Raw genomic sequence first — 18,990 nt, 5'->3', positions numbered from 1 at the left:
TGAAGAAGAAGGGTCAACACTGCAAATATTGACTTGCTGCATTAACTCATTCTAACTGTCAATATAAGCTTTTGTTACTCATAATATGATTGCAATTATATTTCTGTATGTGATAAAAACATCTGACAAACACACATAAAAACCAGAGGGCAGCAGATCACGTGAAAATATAATAAGTAATATTATTTCTTGGATCAGTATGATCACATTGATATCAAATATATATATTTATTTGGTATCCATGTCATCTTAATGACCCACAAAGTAATAATACTTATAACAAATGGTGAACTACTTAAAATGATCACTGTCCCAACAAAAAAATTAGATATATGAATAAAAGTCAGAATTGCATTTTTCTCCCATTCCACCTCAAAATTTCCGATTTTTCAATAGCTTATATGGTACATCCAATGGTGTCATTAAAAATTCCATTTGGCCAAAAATAAAATACAGCTGTAGGAGTTAATGTAACTTTAGCAGGAAGGAGTTAATGTAACTTTACCTTAAAAGTCCGGAAACCAACCAAGTACTATTGTGGGTAACTTACCTTGTAGCCTGTTTGATGGAGTCCCACCAGAAACAGAGCTTGTCCAAGGAAAAGACAACTCCACATGGCTGTCAAGACAGAAGTGTGAACGCTCCTTAAAGGGCGACACAGGATGAATGTGAGGAGGGACAGCAGCAGGCAGAAGAGGGATAAACTTAGGCCAACTCTCGAGATAATTGTAAGAATGTAATCGTCCTATGAAAAAAGAAACAAAAATATTACATACTAACATTACACAGGTCGGCAGCTGCACTATGACCCTTCGGATCCACACTTGTGCCGGGCCACACAAAGGATCACTGGATCATTTGTGCAGCCCTTAAAGGCCCTAGTACATCAAACGATCAGCTGTACTTGGCTGACTGGTAGCCATTCCAGCCAATAATTGTTTGGTGTAATAGCACATGTTAAGAGACCACGATCAGCTGACATACATAATGTCAGCTGATTGTGGTCTTTCAACATGTTGAAAGATATCGATCCTGTCCGAGACGGTCTGTTATTCACCGCTCCATGTAATGGGATGATCTAAGGACCATCAGGACCGTCCGTCCTGCTGCTCCCCGACAACCCCCCCCCCCCCCCCCCCCCCCCCCGATCCTTGCTCACTCTTTGTGTAATTGAACAGGCAGCGAGCGTGGAACGAGGGGGAAGCGGCAGGTCAGCGCTCACTTCCCCCTCATTATGGTGCCTTGTAATACGCCCTTTAATTTCATCAATGTCGGCCGCCCATCACCGGTTCACCCAGAGCAATGTGCAGCCAATAACAATAATCTAAATAATTGCTTCTTGATCGCTGGCCCTTTTACATGAGCTGTTTATCGGGGATGAAGCTTCCTATGAACGTTCATACAGCCAGTAATTGGCCCCTTTAGAAACAAGGAGGGGGCTGAGTTTGCCTGAGCCGGAAAAAATGGTTGTGGGATCCCTCTCCGTCTATACAGAACTTGCACATCTATTACTGTACTGTACATCAGTAAGCTTGGATTATTTGTGAATTCTCCCATTAGAAATAGACCCCAGTAATAGGTAAATGAGCCCAAAGTCACCTCCGAATGGGGCAGTCTAATGCTGCGTTTATACGGAGCGATAATTCGCCAAATCGTACGATTAACGATTTCAAAGTAACGATATGTTTTTTATAACGATCAGCGTTTAGACAGAATGATATATCGTTTGGAAAAATCGTTATTGCAATCCTGTTACGATTACTTAAGCCTATCTCACACATAGGGTAAATCGGTGAAAGAGTATTTACATGAAGCGATCTGCAAATTTTTAGCGAACGACCAACAACGATTCGAAAACATGTTGAAAGATCAAAATGAACGATTTCTCGATCGTCACTTGATCGTTGATTATCGCTCAAATGCCATCGCTAATCGTTCCATGTAAACGCAGCATAATACTAGACCTTGGGTCCTTACCTTTAACCATGAAGATGTCAGTGATACATCAAACCAATAATCTACATGTCCATGTTTACTGGAATAGTAAGCAGGAATATTATATAGTTATCCCTTGTAATTCTTATATCCACAGTCATTATTTTACTTTTACCTAGAATCCTCTCTGTTCTTGTGGATAAATAAATAAATAGGTAAAACATTCTAATTTTTGGAACATAACCTGTATATTTACCTTATGTCCAGATGGGGCCATGAGTACCGCAAAGCTGGATAAGTGGTTGCAGGCGCAGGTGATGTGTGTCTTATTATTATCTTTAATATAACATCCATTTGTGCTCCACTTATTATTTTCAGGATCCCAGAACACACAGTTCGGACTGAAAGAAGGCCGAAGAACCTGAAATGAAACCTAAATATTTCTTGTTTATTTCAGCGAACTTATTGGTCTTCCCACTCTCCCACCCTCTCTAAATTTGTAAATTACTTTTATTAAAAAAAAAATCTCCTGTCTTCTAAACACTTATTAGCCGCTGTATGTCCTACAGGAAGTGCTCTGATACAGTGCTCTCTGCTGCCACCTCTGTCCATGTCAGGAACTGTGTAGAGGATTTGCTACTGCTCTGGACAGTTCCTGACATGGACAAAGATGGCAGCAGAGAGCACTTTGTCAGAGCACTTCCTGTAGGACATACAGCAGCTGGTAAATATTGGAAGACTTGAGATTTGTTAATTTGAAAACATTTTTGGCCTGAGTACTCCTTTAACTTTCAATACTACAATAACCATTAACAAGTTTTGCTCACTCTTTACAACTAACAAACCCAATTCCTCATTTTACAAACCTGGATAAGAGCAAGCGTGAATGACACTTCTGAAGTTAGATTGAATGTAATGGCTCCAGTAACCACCTTTGAATTGACTTTAGCCTCATCATTGTCCTTTCTTGAAGAAAGTGCTTCATTCCCATTAAAGGTGGCGTCAAGGTCTTTGTAGACAATAAAAATGGCACCATCTATTGGAAGAATGTCAATCAATATATACAATACCATATCTATGGTGTGTATACAATGAATTAGGTACAAGTCTCAGTGCACTTATTGTTGTCAAACAAACTGTCACAAAAGAAGGCAGGTACAATTTTTTGACAATGTAGTGAGAAAGTTGTTACTGATAGTACTGTCCTGATAACAGGCCTTACACCCTGCGTTATGCTGATTCTCATTGAGAAGAAAAGGTTGAAGGTACAGAGTCTTATAGGCGGTACTGTATGAGAAGAAAACTGATCCTCCAGAGGTAGCTACCCTTCAAGTTAATGTCCACAACATGTCAGTACAGTAGTGTGGAGATTTAAAGTGTACCTGTCCTTAAAACGTTTAAAGTCTAAACCAACATAAGATATGATATAAAACTAGTTTTCAATTTACATTTATAATTTTTTTTATCATGCTATATAACAAAGCTATACTTACTTGTATCCTGATTCAGTCTCCTGAATCTTTTTGGTCTTGGTCTTATTAAAAAAAAGAGGCTAAACGCAGGAAGTCCCGGTCATCTGCACTCACAGAAAAGGCAGTCATGTGATTGAGAGCAAATTCGTCAGAGTCGTGACCCCCTGTACTGGCCGGGACTTCACGTGTTTAGTCTCTCTTTTTTAAAACCAGCACAAGACTAAAAAGCTTCAGGAGACTGGACCTGGATACAAGTAAGTATATTTGCCATGATTAAGGGTTATACCCAAAACGAGTCGGCGCGATTTTTATTACTTTGTTATTTTTTATTTATGTTTCATTAAATTTTCTACATTTTATCGGAGCTGTGGGATCCATTTCCATTTTTTCTATATTACAATTAAGTATAGCATAAGAACTAAGAAAATAATCATGATTGTAAATTGCAAGCTTGCTTTATATGACATCCCCTATTGGTTCAGATTTTGAAAGTTACAGTACAATGACAGTGCCTAATTAATTATTTTAGAGCTGGGAGTTTTGATAGCGGAGCCCCACATTGGCCGCTGACTGGCTCAGCAGACCTGACACATCACGACCCCGCTCCCACTCAAACCAGGAAGCATCCATCAGCGGTATTCACCTACCAGCATTGGAGCCAGGGAGGTCAGAGCATGTTATTTCTTTTATCCTCTCCAGCACTTGTGAAAAAAGTCTGGACTACACCTACGGTATGCATGAGTACAATCTCTTAAAGGGAAATTATCAGCAAGTTAGTCAGATCTAACTCGCTGATAGCTCCCCATTTTGCACAGGGTGCTGAAGATGAAGGTATATCTTTTACCTTCATCCGCTGCATCATTTCCTTGTTGTTTGTAGTTTAATCCAGCATCTGGTAAGGCTGTTAAAAAAATTGGATAGGGGGCTGCTGCCCCCAGAGCACCGATCCGCCCCTGCCAGGCCCACCCCTTCTAATGATTATTAGTAATGCCAGCCAAGGACGGGCCAGATCAATGCCCAATAACCCCGCCCAAAAGGTCCAAATGCCTTACTGGATGCAGGATTACACAACAAACAGCACGGAAATTATGCTGAGGATGAAGGTAAGAGACACACCTTCATCCTCAGCACACCATGCACAATAGTGAGCTATCAGCAGGTGATAATTTCCCTTTTAACATCCACACTTCTGACTACCTGTATCTCGAAATGAACATGGAACTTCCATAAGGTTTTCATTTACTGTCAGTATAAAGGAGGGGACATCGGTAGTACAAATGTCACGGGAAACTTTCATGGAGGCATCTGAAAAACAAAGAAGTAAATAACCAGATAAATACTAATTTCTACTCATATCCAATGTAAGCTTTACAAAGAGCCAAAGGTTTTGGACCCAAATAGAAAATCATAAACATTTGCCACATAGTAAAGTGACACTGTCACCCCCTTTTTGCATTTTGACTTGTCTCCACAGGTGTATGGGGTAAATTTACCAGTTTTCATACCTTATTTTACATCATACGGAATGGTGCTTGTCCAAGTAAAAAGTGATCTTTTATCATCTGCAGATTGTGCTAAGTGGGCAGGGCTGCACAGCAACGGCACTACTTAGCCCACCCACAGCACAACTGTAGGCCCCGCCTCTCTGCGACGTCATTTGAACTTAGGTTCTACCCCCTCATTGACCAGTGAAACAGGCTGGCCTAAAGGTCTAGGCCCCATTCCCTCTAGGTCGGCCCATTCCAATGTGCTAAGTGGATGAAGCCCCACCCACTTAGCACAAACTGCAGATGATAAAAGATCACTTTTTACTGGAACAAGCACCATGATGTATGATGTAAAATAAGGTATGAAAACTGCTAAATTTACCCATTACACCTGTGTAGAGGAGTCAGAATGCAAAAAGGAGGTGACAGTGTCACTTTAAAGCAACTCTGTACCCACATCTGAACCCCCCCAAACCACTTGTACCTTTGGATATCTGCTTTTAATCCAAGATCTGTCCTGGGGTCTGTTCGGCAGGTGATGCAGTTATTGTCCTAAAAAACAACTTTTAAACTTGCATCCCTGTGCCTAATGCATACACAATCTAAGCCACGCCTGTTGGGCACGGGGCTGCAAGTTTAAGGACAATAACTGCATCACCTGCCAAACCGACCCAGGGCAGATCTTGGATTAAAAGCAGCTATCCCAAGGTACAAGCAGTTTGGGGGGGTCAGATTGTGGGTACAGAGTCATGATCTCTTGTGTGGAGGAGTGGCCTATTGTGCTGAGTTTCGGTTGCAGCGTGTTGTTATTTACACACATTTAAATTGCCAAAAGAGACCAGGGATACCATTGGCACAATAGAGGTGTATAGGTGTCACTGTACCCCAGATGGTAATAATGTCTGGCATGTAGGTATATTCTCCCATGATTCTCCCATGATTATGCTGACTACTGTATTTTACAATGTTTTTGTTAACTGGGTATCACATATTGGTTTATTTTAGAGTAAGACCATTAAAAGCTAAGTTCTTGGGTGAACAAATCTTCATTTTAGCTGGGAAGATTAGATATAATTGGATCTATGTTATACCCAGGGCCGGCCTTAGAGTAGATGGCGCCCTGTGCGAAACTTTCTTTTGGCGCCTTTTTGCGATTACACCGTTAACTGTGCAAGATCAGCAATGATCATTTTATAGTTTGGACAATAACACTTCAGATATCAGAGTATGCTGGGGGTAGTAGTTATGCACTGTTTCAGCTATGAGGGTATACTGGGGGCAGTAGTTATGCTCTGTTTCAGCTGTTGGGGTATGCTGGGGGCAGTAGTTATGCTCTGTTTTAGCTGTTGGGGTATGCTGGGGGTAGTAGTTATGCATTGTTTCAGGTTTCAGCTATGAAGGATGCTGGTAGTAGTAGTTATGCTCTGTTTCAGCTGTTGGGGTATGCTGGGGGTAGTAGTTATGCAGTTTCAGCTGTTGGGGTATGCTGGGGGCAGTAGTTATGCAGTTTCAGCTGTTGGAGTATGCTGGGGGCAGTAGTTATGCATTGTTTCAGTTATGAAGGATGCTGGTAGTAGTAGTTATGCACTGTTTCAGCTGTTGGGGTATGCTGGGGGCAATATCTATCTATCTATATATCTCCTATCTATCTATCTATCTATCTATCTATCTATCTATCTATCTATCTATCTATCTATCTATCCTATCTTTATGTACACATACAACATAGTATATCCAATTACCAAAACCTAGTGATCTAAATTTTTGACATGAAAAAACTACTTTCATTTATTTGTATATCAACAGGGTTTTAGACAGATCATTCTATAGATGAATATAGTATATACAGATATACAGTATGCCTTTAATAGATAGACATGAGATAGATAGATAGATAGATAGACAGATAGATAGATAGATAGATAGATAGGAGATAGATAGATAGATAGATAGATAGATAGATAGATAAATAGGAGATAGATAGGAGATAGATAGGAGATAGATAGATAGGAGATAGATAGATAGATAGATAGATAGAGATAAAAGAGAGGGAAAGAGGTAGATGGGAGGGAGGATAAAGAGCTAGACAGAGGAGAGAGAAGAAGCATCAGGCTTACATCAGGGGCAGAGGATACTGGACGCTGCAGGAATTGCTAAGGAGGAGGGAGGAGGCACATGGCTAGGCAGAGGTCACAGGTCACCACATTGATGCTACTGAGAACGGCTGACACACACAGCTGATGACACTCTAGTTCAGCAGGCCATTGTGGCAAGGAGTAAGTATCCCACCCGTGGTGGGTGCCGGGGCGGGGCTTGTCAGCGGGGGCGGGGCTTGTCAGCGAGGGCGGAGCTTATCTGGACGTACCCGGGACGTTAATTTGCCAGGTCCCCAGCCTGTCTGGCTTCAAGAGCGCCCGAACCAACCCCCATGCAAGGAGGGCAGGTGGCCAGCTAGGGGGGCGCTCTGGCAGATAGACAGAATGTCTGTCTGCCAGAGCAGTTAGATGTGCAGCTGACTGTCTGCCAAAGCGCCCCCCTAGCTGGCCAGGAGTGATGCGCCCTTTGCAAAGGCACAAGTCGCACACCCCAAAGGCCGGCCCTGGTTGTACCATACAATCATGGTATCTGTTTCAGTTATTTGTGAAGGACCATGGCCTGCTTCTCCAGACTCCACTTCTTTCTCACTCCTGTGTATCATTACATTTCTTCTATGTTCAACCCAAATTACTAACCTAGTACCTGTCCCACTGTGCCTCCTTGGCCCTCTCACCTGTATCTGACTTGGCCTTTTCCTGTCCCTTGTGTACCCAATCAATATCTGACTACACTTTCCTGACCGACCCCTCCTTAGTGTCAAATACCTTTATCTCCTGTACCACTGAGCCCGCTACTGCCCACACCAGGCCCATGCTTGGTAAGCAACCTATCATCAGGTACATTTGCTTTAATATAAACCATGTATAGAACGAAGCCGGCGCGGGGAAGCTGGTGTCTCGGTCTGTTTTTTGAACCGCGGCCTGGTTCCCATGTACGGAGCTGTTCTATTCACGGGTACCGGGCCGGGGCTGAAGCACTGGAGACATCCCGGCCCGCCCCCAGGAGGAGGAAACCCTCGCCCCTTGATGATGCAGCTCCCTGTGGTCCTCGTCCATTGCCTTGTTACAGTTACACACGTACTCACTTATCTGAGGTGTTGAGATGGTTTGGTTCCTAGGTATATCAATAAAAGACTTCAGTATAACTGTCTCCATAGTCTTTAGGATGGTTGTAGCGATCACACTAGTTTCTGGGTTGTTAGCGGTGGAGGAGCTATTGCTAAGTAAATTAAAGGTGTTACTGAGTTGATTTGTATCCTGTTCCACTTTCTTTATGGCTTCCTATGGAGAGAATGGGGAAAGAAGAGAAGTGTTAGTGCGCACAATGAACAACAATAAACAATTAGAGTTTCTCTTTTCAATACAATTTAATATTTTAATGGAGTTGTAAATGATCCCATAAAAGTTTTCAGGCAGTGATAACAACAGATGGTAGTACACAGGACATCTGATTTTTATTTTTTTTTCTTAAAGGGGTAGTTCACAAAAAAATCTTTCAAATCAACAGAGATTTGTCATTTATTTCTATTAAAAAATCTCAAGTGTTCCATTACTTATCAGCTGATGTATGTCCTGCAGGAAGTGGCATTCTTTCCAGTCTGGAGACCAGGAGAGCAGGGGCGTAGCTAGGAATTTATGGAGCCCCATAGCAAAAAACTGTATGGGGCCCCCTCCCCTTCGGATAATAAATAGTACTAGTGAATCAAAATAGTGAATCAAAATTCTATAACATGCTGCAACACAAAAGAAAAAAAGTTAGAAAAGGAAGACAAAGAGATCTTTGCTTCACTGCTTGTGCACCTATGACCCCTGACCTCTGGCACACTTTCCTACTTGATTGCAGCAGCTGGAGAACAGAGATCAGGGGTTATCAAAGGAGTGAAGCAAAGATCTCCCTGTCCTCTGCATATTAACCCTTTTTATGTAGCAGCATGTAAGTGAACACTGGGTCACTTACACACAGCAGTACTTAAGGGGTTAAGCAGAAGGACACAGGAGGCTCTTATCTTCCCTGTGCATCCGGCCCCCCTCCTTGGGTCCTATAGCAACTGCCTTCCCTGCCTCTATGGTAGCTACGCTACTACAGGAGAGGTTTTCTTTGGGGATTTGCTACTGCTCTGTACAGTTCCTGACATGGCAGCAGAGAGCACTATGTCAGATTAGAGAGAATGCACTACTCCCTGTATGACATACAGCAGTTGATAAGTACTGGAAGACTTGAGATTTTTTAATAGAAGTAAACTATAAATCTCTGGCACCAGTTGATTTGAAAGAATTTTTTTGTGAACTACCCCTTTAAATTTGCATAAGGTTTTATAAAATATACATAGATGTACTTCTAATTGTTAAAAGAAGCACAGGGACCTTATTCCTATCATGGGCTTTGGGCAAAGGAGAAGTATGAGGAGGTTGGTAGGAGTAAGAACATCAACAGAATACATACACAGACATTATTGCATGTTATCCCATTGATAAAGCTCAGATAGTAATGCGTGTTACTATTATGTGTCACCACATGGAATTATCATTTGAGCAGTGTATAGCAGCATTGTGTGTGGTCTGTGTAGTAGGTACAGGATATGATGAATGCATAAACAGCTATATGTACAGGCCTATAAGTATTATGTACTCACCTCCTTGGTTATATTGCTATTTGAATTACAGGTAGTATTCAGAAGCGCAAATGCAGCTTTCAGCACCATACAGGAAGCATCCTACAAGTATACAGATAAAAATATTACGGACGTTACTATCAGGACTTATAGTCTGCATTCAGTAGATGCTGATTTTTTTTCTTTTACCTAATCTGTTTCTATTTTTTTATTGTAATTTTCTATTTTTAGTATGTTATTATAAGGGCTGCCATCTTGCCTGAGCTATTTTAATAGCTTTTAGTTACACACTTTACAGCAAGGACATAGACCATGGGCATAGACACAATACACATTTCTAGAAACATAGAAAATTGGCGGTAGAAAAATCTTCTGGTCCATCTAGTCGCCCCTTATATTATTTCCTTTGTTATTATCTTAGGATAGATATGTGTTGTTTAACCATGAGTGTTTTTGGTATTGCGCAGCTGAGGAGGTTCATGGGTTAATGTTTTATTGTATGTCATGTGTTATTTTTGCCCAATAGGAGATGCTTTCTACTTCTGCCAAATCTCTATTCTTCTCTCTTATGCACAGACTCATCCCCACCACTCACTTGGCCCCTGTAGGAGGATTGTCTTGGTGGAGGGAGTGTAGTTCTGAGTTCTAGTCAGATTCTCGTGGGAGAAAGACATACAGAGCAAGTGTCCCTGCTGTAGCCAAGCCAGGGCCTGGCTTATGCCAAGAAACTTGTCTGAGACCAGAGGTTCAGTCTAGTCTGAGACACCAAAGTGTATAGATGCAGCTAGAGACAACTAGTCCTTTTAGTATTACTTCTACTATATCTATTATGCAGTGCTAAGCACTTTAAGGGAGAAGAGTCCAGGAACACCCTAACCCATGCTGAGAACCAGTCTAAAAAGTGCAGGGCAGTATCCTAAGAACCAAAGGAACTAGCCTGGATAGGATAAAGCTACCAAAGGAAGGTCTATGTATCCTCACAGTGCAGGTAATTGGGGCACCCCAGGAAACTTATCTTCACCCAGATAACCACAGCTGGGGCTTGTATCACCCTATTAAGATGGGTAACTCAACACTGTAGGGCACAAGGTGGTCAGACATAGTCTAAACATGGGTACAAGTAAATGTCTAACTACAAAGTATTGTCTAAAGTTCCGACATTGCAGAGTACATTGCTACACTGGGTCAGGGCTACAGCAACCAACTCTTCTCCTCTACTCTACTCTACTCTACTCAACTCTCCAGGCACTGCTACAACTACCTCTACTTCTACTCTATTTCTCTAAGCACCTCCTCAAGCACAAACAAGTTCCTGCACTAGAGTCTGTGTGAAGATTTATCTATACTACTGAAGTGTATTGTATTGTTGAAGGAACTTACAGTACAGCTTTGATTTTTATATCACTGGGACTCTGTTATACTTTTTACCACCAGCACCCATACACACACAAACTGCACACCTTGGGTTATTTTCCCCCTTCTGTGGGTGGCAGTACCAATAGTCCATAGTTGCCACTCAGGACTACCATGACAAGAGTCCAAGGGACCCTCTACAACCCGGCAGTCATTTGGGGATTACAGCTAGCCACAAATTCAAAGCAGGTACCAACATCACACCTGTGTGCTGGACAAGCACTAGCGTCACAACAATACCATCTCTTTCTGAGCTGTCAGGCACATACCATCTAGTGCCACAAGTGGGAAAAAAACTACCACAGATATATGTTTATCCCAGGCAGGTGTACATTCACTTACTGTACCCACTACATCTGCTGGAAGTTTGTTCTAAGCATCTACTACTCTTTCAGTAACGTAATATTTTTTCATGTTTCTTCTGATCTTTTGCCTAACTAACCTCAGATTATGTCCCCTTGTTCTTGTGTTCAATTTCTTGTTAAAAACCTTATAGGGCAGGTTTGTAAGCATGCTCTATGACCTTTGTGATAAGTGTAAAGGTGATTCTTACAATGCAAAGAGATTGGAGACAATTACTTATTAGTTGGATATGTTAGCAAACAGAAAGTGGTCAGCATTATATTATGCTATGATGTAAACAACAAATTTCAAAGTCACCTCCAAATGGAGTTTCCTTCTGGCAGACCTCTCTGGCCCTCTTGCATTTGAGGCCAATGGGTGTTTTAAATTCTGGCCCCTGCTGAATGCTTTATTGGGCATATTCAGCCTTAAATCTTACTTATAAGAGATGAGCAAACCGGGTTCGGGTTCGAGTCCATCTGAACCCGATTGTTCGGCATTTGATTAGCGGTGGCTGCTGAACTTGGATAAAGCTCTAAGGTTGTCTGGAAAACATGAATACAGCCAATGACTATATCCATGTTTTCCACATAGCCTTAGGGCTTTATACAACTTCATCAGCCACCGCTAATCAAATGCCGAAAGTTCTGGTTCGGATCGACTCTATCTGGTTCGCTCATCTCTATTACTTATACATGTGCCATAACAAAATTGTATGTAATATATGGCTTCTACCTAGAGAAGAGTACTGTACATTTACATAAGAACTTACTTGAGAATTCGTCCTAATACATTCCTCCAGTAACGGTGAGCTCCTATGTTCACATGCATCCTGCACTTTTTTGGCTAAAAAAAAAAATTAGCCTATGTTAGGCAAAATAATGCAAACTTTTTGTATTTTAATCAAATGACATTGTTGTGTATTAAAGAGTCACTGTCAAGAAAAATTATTTTCTACATGTCATCAGGCATACAAAACACAGCAATCGCTGAGCTCAGGGAGACCAGCGACAAAAAATCGAATGGAGTACTCACTGAAGAGTCTCAACTGATGCATTGCCCCCTATAAATTTAAATATGCAAAAGAGGGGTCTGTGGAGCCTCAGTTACGAGTCTCAAAACACAGGAATAGCCAGATATCCCTCCAGGAGAGGAAAGCCTATTTATGTTCCAATACTCGCAAACGAGTGGGACTTAAGGGGCTACATATCAGGGTGGTTTGGTGATCTCCCCACTGGGAGGCACCCCCTTGGCAATAGGCTTCCCTCTCCTGGAGGGATATCTGGCTATTCCTGTGTTTTGAGACTCGTAACTAAGGCTCCACAGACCCCTCTTTTGCATATGTCATCAGGCGTGTCAAAAGTTATTGATTACAGTGAGTACCACTGCTGAGACCTGTTGTGATCAGGACAATTGGGCCGAGGAGAGAGTGCCGCAGCAACACAATCAACTCCTCGGCAGGCTACTAATTCTGACAGCGTTGCGTTTGTCAGAATTGGCCGATATGGTAATACAGTCTGAGAGTGGATGGAACTGCTGCCGTGCTCTCTCCCTGCCTATATCTCCTGACTGCAGTCAGTCTAAGCAGTGAGACCCGCTGCAATCAGTAACTTTTGACATGACAGTGACTCTTTAAAGGAGGAGTCTCATGGAAGTTTAAAAACTACAGACAGGCTGGTAGGGGCAGAAAAAAAATAAACAACTGAACTCACTCACCCTCGTGCCCCGATGCGCTGCTCCCGGCCGGTGACTTGCAGCACTTCTAGCTGCAACATCACCTCTCTGGCTGAGTGATTTCCTACCCAGCCAATCAGTGACTGGGGCGGGACACTGCCCCAGTCACTTACTGGCTGAGTGGGCAATCACTTAGCCGGGCCATGACGTTTCAGCTAGAGAAGACGGGCACATGACATACCCAGTTTCCAGCTGAAGATGACAGCTGGCTGATGTGACCCAGGAGTGGTGCATCGGAGGCACAAGGACATCTTGGAAATAAGAGGAGGAGGCAAATGGAGACACAGAGAAAAAGACTCTTGTCATATGTGGGGTAATAACTTTGGTGAGAGCTTCTGTATATGGAGATTTATGGATTTTATTTAGCTGCAATTATTGCAAAAAATTAGTGTGGGCAACCTCATGACCAAAATGCATCATGACTTCCTGTTATCTGAATACCTTGCGTGAGTGTGAATAACTCCTGTGGATGTTATCATCCCATTGGATGCTAAAAATCCATCAAATATTAATAAAAGGTGAGTGACAATCCACAGTACTGTCATTTAAGTCACACAAAATGACAACTAATACAGTCAGGCCCCCTTCACACGTCCGGAAAATCTGTCCGGATTTCCTATCAGGAAATCCGGACGGATTTCCGGACTCATAGGCTAACATTGGACACGGACACCCTTCCGGATTTTTCCGGAAGGGTGTCCGTTCCGGAAAATAGGACCGGATTTTTTAGATCCTGTCCTATTTTCGTCCGGAAATCCGGCACGGACGCCCCCATAGAAGTCTATGGGAGCGCCGGAATCACGGGCATTTTCCTGATGTATATCAGGAAAGTGCCCGTGATTCCGGAATGGTAGAGAGCCAGGACCTCACCACGGGGCCGACCGCCCGCCCGCTCTGCTCCGCTCGCCCGCCCCGCTCGCCCGCCCTGCTCCGCTCGCCCTGCTCCGCTCGCCCTGCTCCGCTCGCCCGCCCGCTTGCTCGCTCCGCTCGCCCGCCCGCTCCACTCGCCCGCCCGCCCGCTCCGCTCGCCCGCCCGCTCCGCTCCACCCCCCCCCTCCCGGAAACTCACCACCGGCCCGCCGCATGCTCCGGACCTCCGACCGCTGCCGCCGCCCGGATCTCTGCACTGCACTCTGCCCGGACCTCAACCTCGCTGCCCGGACAGAGCAGGATCCAGGACAGGTGAGATTACCCTTTTGAGAATTACTACTCCCACCATGCTTTGATGGAGTTGCCAGGCCATGATGGGAGTTGTAGTTCTGCAGCCTGTGGCCATCCAGGTTGCAGAAGTACAACTCCCATCATGGCTCTGCTGGCAGGCCATGATTGGAGTTGTAGTTCTGCAGACTGTGGCCATCCAGGTTGCAGAAGTACAACTCCCATCATGGCTCTGCTGGCAGGCCATGATGGGAGTTGTAGTTCTGCAGACTGTGGCCATCCAGGTTGCAGAAGTACAACTCCCATCATGGCTCTGCTGGCAGGCCATGATGGGAGTTGTAGTTCTGCAGACTGTGGCCATCCAGGTTGCAGAAGTACAACTCCCATCATGGCTCTGCTGGCAGGCCATGATGGGAGTTGTAGTTCTGCAGACTGTGGCCATCCAGGTTGCAGAAGTACAACTCCCATCATGGCTCTGCTGGCAGGCCATGATGGGAGTTGTAGTTCTGCAGACTGTGGCCATCCAGGTTGCAGAAGTACAACTCCCATCATGGCTCTGCTGGCAGGCCATGATTGGAGTTGTAGTTCTGCAGACTGTGGCCATCCAGGTTGCAGAAGTACAACTCCCATCATGGCTCTGCTGGCAGGCCATGATTGGAGTTGTAGTTCTGCAGACTGTGGCCATCCAGGTTGCAGAAGTACAACTCCCATCATGGCTCTGCTGGCAGGCCATGATGGGAGTTGTAGTTCTGCAGACTGTGGCCATCCAGGTTGCAGAAGTACAACTCCCATCATGGCTCTGCTGGCAGGCCATGATTGGAGTTGTAGTTCTGCAGACTGTGGCCATCCAGGTTGCAGAAGTACAACTCCCATCATGGCTCTGCTGGCAGGCCATGATGGGAGTTGTAGTTCTGCAGACTGTGGCCATCCAGGTACACTAGGGGCTGTGTGGGTACCTGTGATTTATGTTGGCATACTAGACCATCTCATCAGGAAATCCTGAAGGTTTTTCCTGATGGTTTCCTGATGGTAAAAACGGATTACTGTCAGGAAATCCTGATACTATCCTGATGACATTTGAGGTCTCCTGATCAGGATTTCCTGACAGTAAAAACTGACACGGACGTGTGAATGGGGCCTCAAACCAAAAAGCTTTTCTCCTGTGACAGATAAAAAATAATAGGAAGGAAGAAAATAATAAAAAAAAAGATTTTTGTACCTACCCACACATGTGTTGGATTCACTTACGTATCCATCAGCACAATCGCACTTATAGGAGCCCAGCGTATTAGTGCAGATGGCGTTAGAGCCACAGATATCTGGTTTCTCGCTGCATTCATCTATATCTGGACGATGACATAAAACAATGGAATACTGTAGTTTTGCACCGATTAGACAAACTAACATCAATGGTCATCCATTTCTACTTGAGGCAGAAGTAGCTGTGTTTTTAGAGAGTATTTTAGCACAAATTTTACAGGTCAAAATTTGCACCCAAAACAAAAAAAAAAAAAGAGAATATGAAACGCATTTCAAGGTGACCTTGACCACCAGACGGCCACGACCCCACAGTTGCAGAAAATCCATTTAGTCGTGTGACTGGGAATTTCCATAGCCTATAACAGCCATTTTATTCAAAATATAATCCAATTAAAGGAGAAGTCTGGCGAAAACTTTAGTATTGTATTGCCCCCCAAAAGTTATACAAATCCCCAATATACACTTATTACGGGAAATGCTTATAAAGTGCTTTTTTCCCTGCACTTACTACTGCATCAAGGCTTCACTTCCTGGATAACATGGTGATGTCACTTCCTGGATAAAATGGTGATGTCACTTCCTGGATAACACGGTGATGTCACTTCCTGGATAACACGGTGATGTCACTTCCTGGATAACATGGTGATGTCACGACCCGACTCCCAGAGCTGTGCGGGCTGTGGCTGCTGGAAAGGATGATGGCTCAGTGTCCCTCCAGTGCCCTGTGTCCCTCAGTGTCCCCCTGCCATCACCCTCTCCAGCAGCCACAGCCCGCACAGCTCTGGGAGTCGGGTTGTGACATCCCCATGTTATCCAGGAAGTGACATCACCATGTTATCCAGGAAGTGACATCACCATGTTATCCAGGAAGTGAAGCCTTGATGCAGTAGTAAGTGCAGGGAAAAAAGCCCTTTATAAGCATTTCCCGTAATAAGTGTATATTGGTGATTTGTATAACTTTTGGGGGGGCAATACAATACTTTAATAAAAATTTCTGCCAGACTTTTCCTTTAACTATGCCTTACCATTCCTTATGGTGTGTCCCACATTGTGCTTCCTTATAGAGTGGGTACCATGCCCATGTTCATTGGGCAGTAGTAACATGATTTAACTAATAAAGCTAAAGTACAGTAGGACCATTTGTGGTTTTGAATACATACGGCAGCCATATCAGATTCCACTTTTCAATCCTTACAGGTGGAATCTGGTTGCCAGGGGCAACTGAGCCAGTTTCACTTTACACCACGTTTGATAAGTCTCCCCCATGTTTCGTATATACAGTCCATAAGTGGACTGTATGTACGGACTGAACGGTTAGGGCTGTCTTGATCATAATTAATTATGATGACATGGTTGTGTCAGCTCAGTAGCCCGGTAGTGTGTCAGCCCTGTCAGCTCAGTAGCCCAGTAGTGTGTCAGCCCTGTCAGCTCAGTAGCCCGGTAGTGTGTCAGCTCTGTCAGCTCAGTAGCCCGGTAGTGTCTCAGCCCTATCAGTTCAGTAGCCCAGTAGTGTGTCAGCCCTGTCAGCTCAGTAGCCCGGTAGTGTGTCAGCCCTGTCAGCTCAGTAGCCCAGTAGTGTGTCAGCCCTGTCAGCTCAGTAGCCCGGTAGTGTCTCAGCCCTATCAGTTCAGTAGCCCAGTAGTGTGTCAGCCCTGTCAGCTCAGTAGCCCGGTAGTGTGTCAGCCCTGTCAGCTCAGTAGCCCGGTAGTGTGTCAGCCCTGTCAGCTCAGTAGCCCGGTAGTGTGTCAGCCCTATCAGTTCAGTAGCGCAGTAGTGTGTCAGCCCTATCAGCTCAGTAGCCCGGTAGTGTGTCAGCCCTGTCAGCTCAGTAGCCCAGTAGTGTGTCAGCTCAGTAGCCCGGTAGTGTGTCAGCTCTGTCAGCTCAGTAGCCCGGTAGTGTCTCAGCCCTATCAGTTCAGTAGCCCAGTAGTGTGTCAGCCCTGTCAGCTCAGTAGCCCGGTAGTGTGTCAGCCCTGTCAGCTCAGTAGCCCAGTAGTGTGTCAGCCTTGTCAGTTCAGTAGCCCGGTAGTGTGTCAGCCTTGTCAGTTCAGTAGCCCAGTAGTGTGTCAGCCTTGTCAGTTCAGTAGCCCGGTAGTGTGTCAGCCCTGTCAGCTCAGTAGCCCAGTAGTGTGTCAGCCCTGTCAGCTCAGTAGCGCGGAGCTTTATCTGTTTCGGAGCTAACTACATCATAATGAATTATTATCAGTTCAGTCCGTGACATACAGTTTGCTTACATGCTGAATATACGGAACGTGTATTTGGACCTTTAGTATTTTACTTCATCTTTTCCTTTCCCAGGGTGCATTGCATTACAATTTTGGGACGCACAGCGTTGCTGCTTAGACCACACCCCTTTTTATGTATCACAATACCACGCCCCCTTTTGGTCCTAGCAGAAAAGTGTCTCTGAAGAGTATAAAAAAAAGAGGAAGGAACATAGGAAAAATAATTCTGTACCGACCTTGACATGTGTTGGAAATATTTCTGAATTCTGCAGCACAAGTGCACTCATAGGAGCCCGGGGTGTTGCGGCAAAGGAGGGTAGAACCGCAGATATCTGGTTTATTACTGCATTCATCTATATCTGTAGCAGAAGATCACATCAGCCAATGGATAATTACCAAACTAACCTCAATGTACTGTACATCCATTTTTATTAGCGGCAGGATTTACAGAGAGTTGTTTGAGGTGTGGAGATAATGCTGATTTTATACATAGAAGTGTTAATAGTTTTATTTTAATCAATTTAGCAACTTAAGGCCCTATTGCACAAAACGATTATCCGCCGTATTCGGACGACTTTCGGCCATCACGGACGATAATCGCTTTGTGTTATAAAAGGTAATGATCAGCTGACAGGCGCAATGACGGCTGATCGTTGTCTTTCAGTGTCTTTCAACATGTTGAAAGACCAACGTTTCAAATAGCAACTATCTGCTGCCATTGTTCCCTGTAATAGAAGCGGCAGCAGCAGACTGCCGCTATCTCGTATCAGCTGCCTGGACGATTTAACGATCGCCCGGGCAACTCCTCCCACCCCCTGCTCTTACCCGCTCACTGTCGCTTGCTCCTGCTGACCGCTCCGTGTAATAGGAGGTTTACGTCCTCTTACCAGTATCGGTCTTCTGAAGTTTTTTTGGTTTTGGTGAAATTCGATTGTATAAACATTTACAAATTAGAGCCATTGGACCACTGGGGATGTTCCTTTAGACCCCTCACGCCTCACGCTCACGCCTAATTATGCATATGCTGCACTGGTAAGTGAGAACTATCAGCAGTGTTTTCCTTTAGGCTATGTTCAAACAATGTATAAACAACACCCGTTGTATGTAGTGAAAATTGCACTGAAATCAATGCACAACGGCCGGAAATAATTGACATGCTTATTATTTCGACGGTCGAATCAAACAATACATTGTGTAAACAACAGCTGTATTGACTTCAATGCAACCCATTTCACAATGAAAAGAGCGGCCGTTGC

At 44.1% G+C, this 18,990-nt stretch overlaps 1 protein-coding gene across 1 annotated transcript in view; it reads right to left on the bottom strand.

Annotated features, from left to right (window-relative positions):
- Window positions 1-18,990, bottom strand: part of LOC138767935 (adhesion G protein-coupled receptor E3-like) — a 59,205-nt gene that overhangs the window by 12,658 nt on the left and 27,557 nt on the right. Inside the window, exons 7-15 of the mRNA XM_069945839.1 lie at window positions 17,971-18,093; window positions 15,473-15,595; window positions 12,130-12,203; window positions 9,624-9,704; window positions 8,076-8,271; window positions 4,605-4,712; window positions 2,802-2,971; window positions 2,192-2,356; window positions 551-745 (exon numbers count right to left, since the gene is read on the bottom strand). Of these exons, the coding sequence (XP_069801940.1) occupies window positions 551-745; window positions 2,192-2,356; window positions 2,802-2,971; window positions 4,605-4,712; window positions 8,076-8,271; window positions 9,624-9,704; window positions 12,130-12,203; window positions 15,473-15,595; window positions 17,971-18,093 (1,235 nt within the window). The remainder of the gene's footprint in view (window positions 1-550; window positions 746-2,191; window positions 2,357-2,801; window positions 2,972-4,604; window positions 4,713-8,075; window positions 8,272-9,623; window positions 9,705-12,129; window positions 12,204-15,472; window positions 15,596-17,970; window positions 18,094-18,990) is intronic.

This window comes from Dendropsophus ebraccatus, chromosome 1 (genome assembly GCF_027789765.1).
Source record: "Dendropsophus ebraccatus isolate aDenEbr1 chromosome 1, aDenEbr1.pat, whole genome shotgun sequence".
In the NCBI taxonomy this organism is placed as follows: Eukaryota; Metazoa; Chordata; class Amphibia; order Anura; family Hylidae; genus Dendropsophus; species Dendropsophus ebraccatus.
The sequence above is the reverse complement of the archived record's forward strand: the minus strand, read 5'-3'. Positions and strand labels throughout refer to the sequence as shown.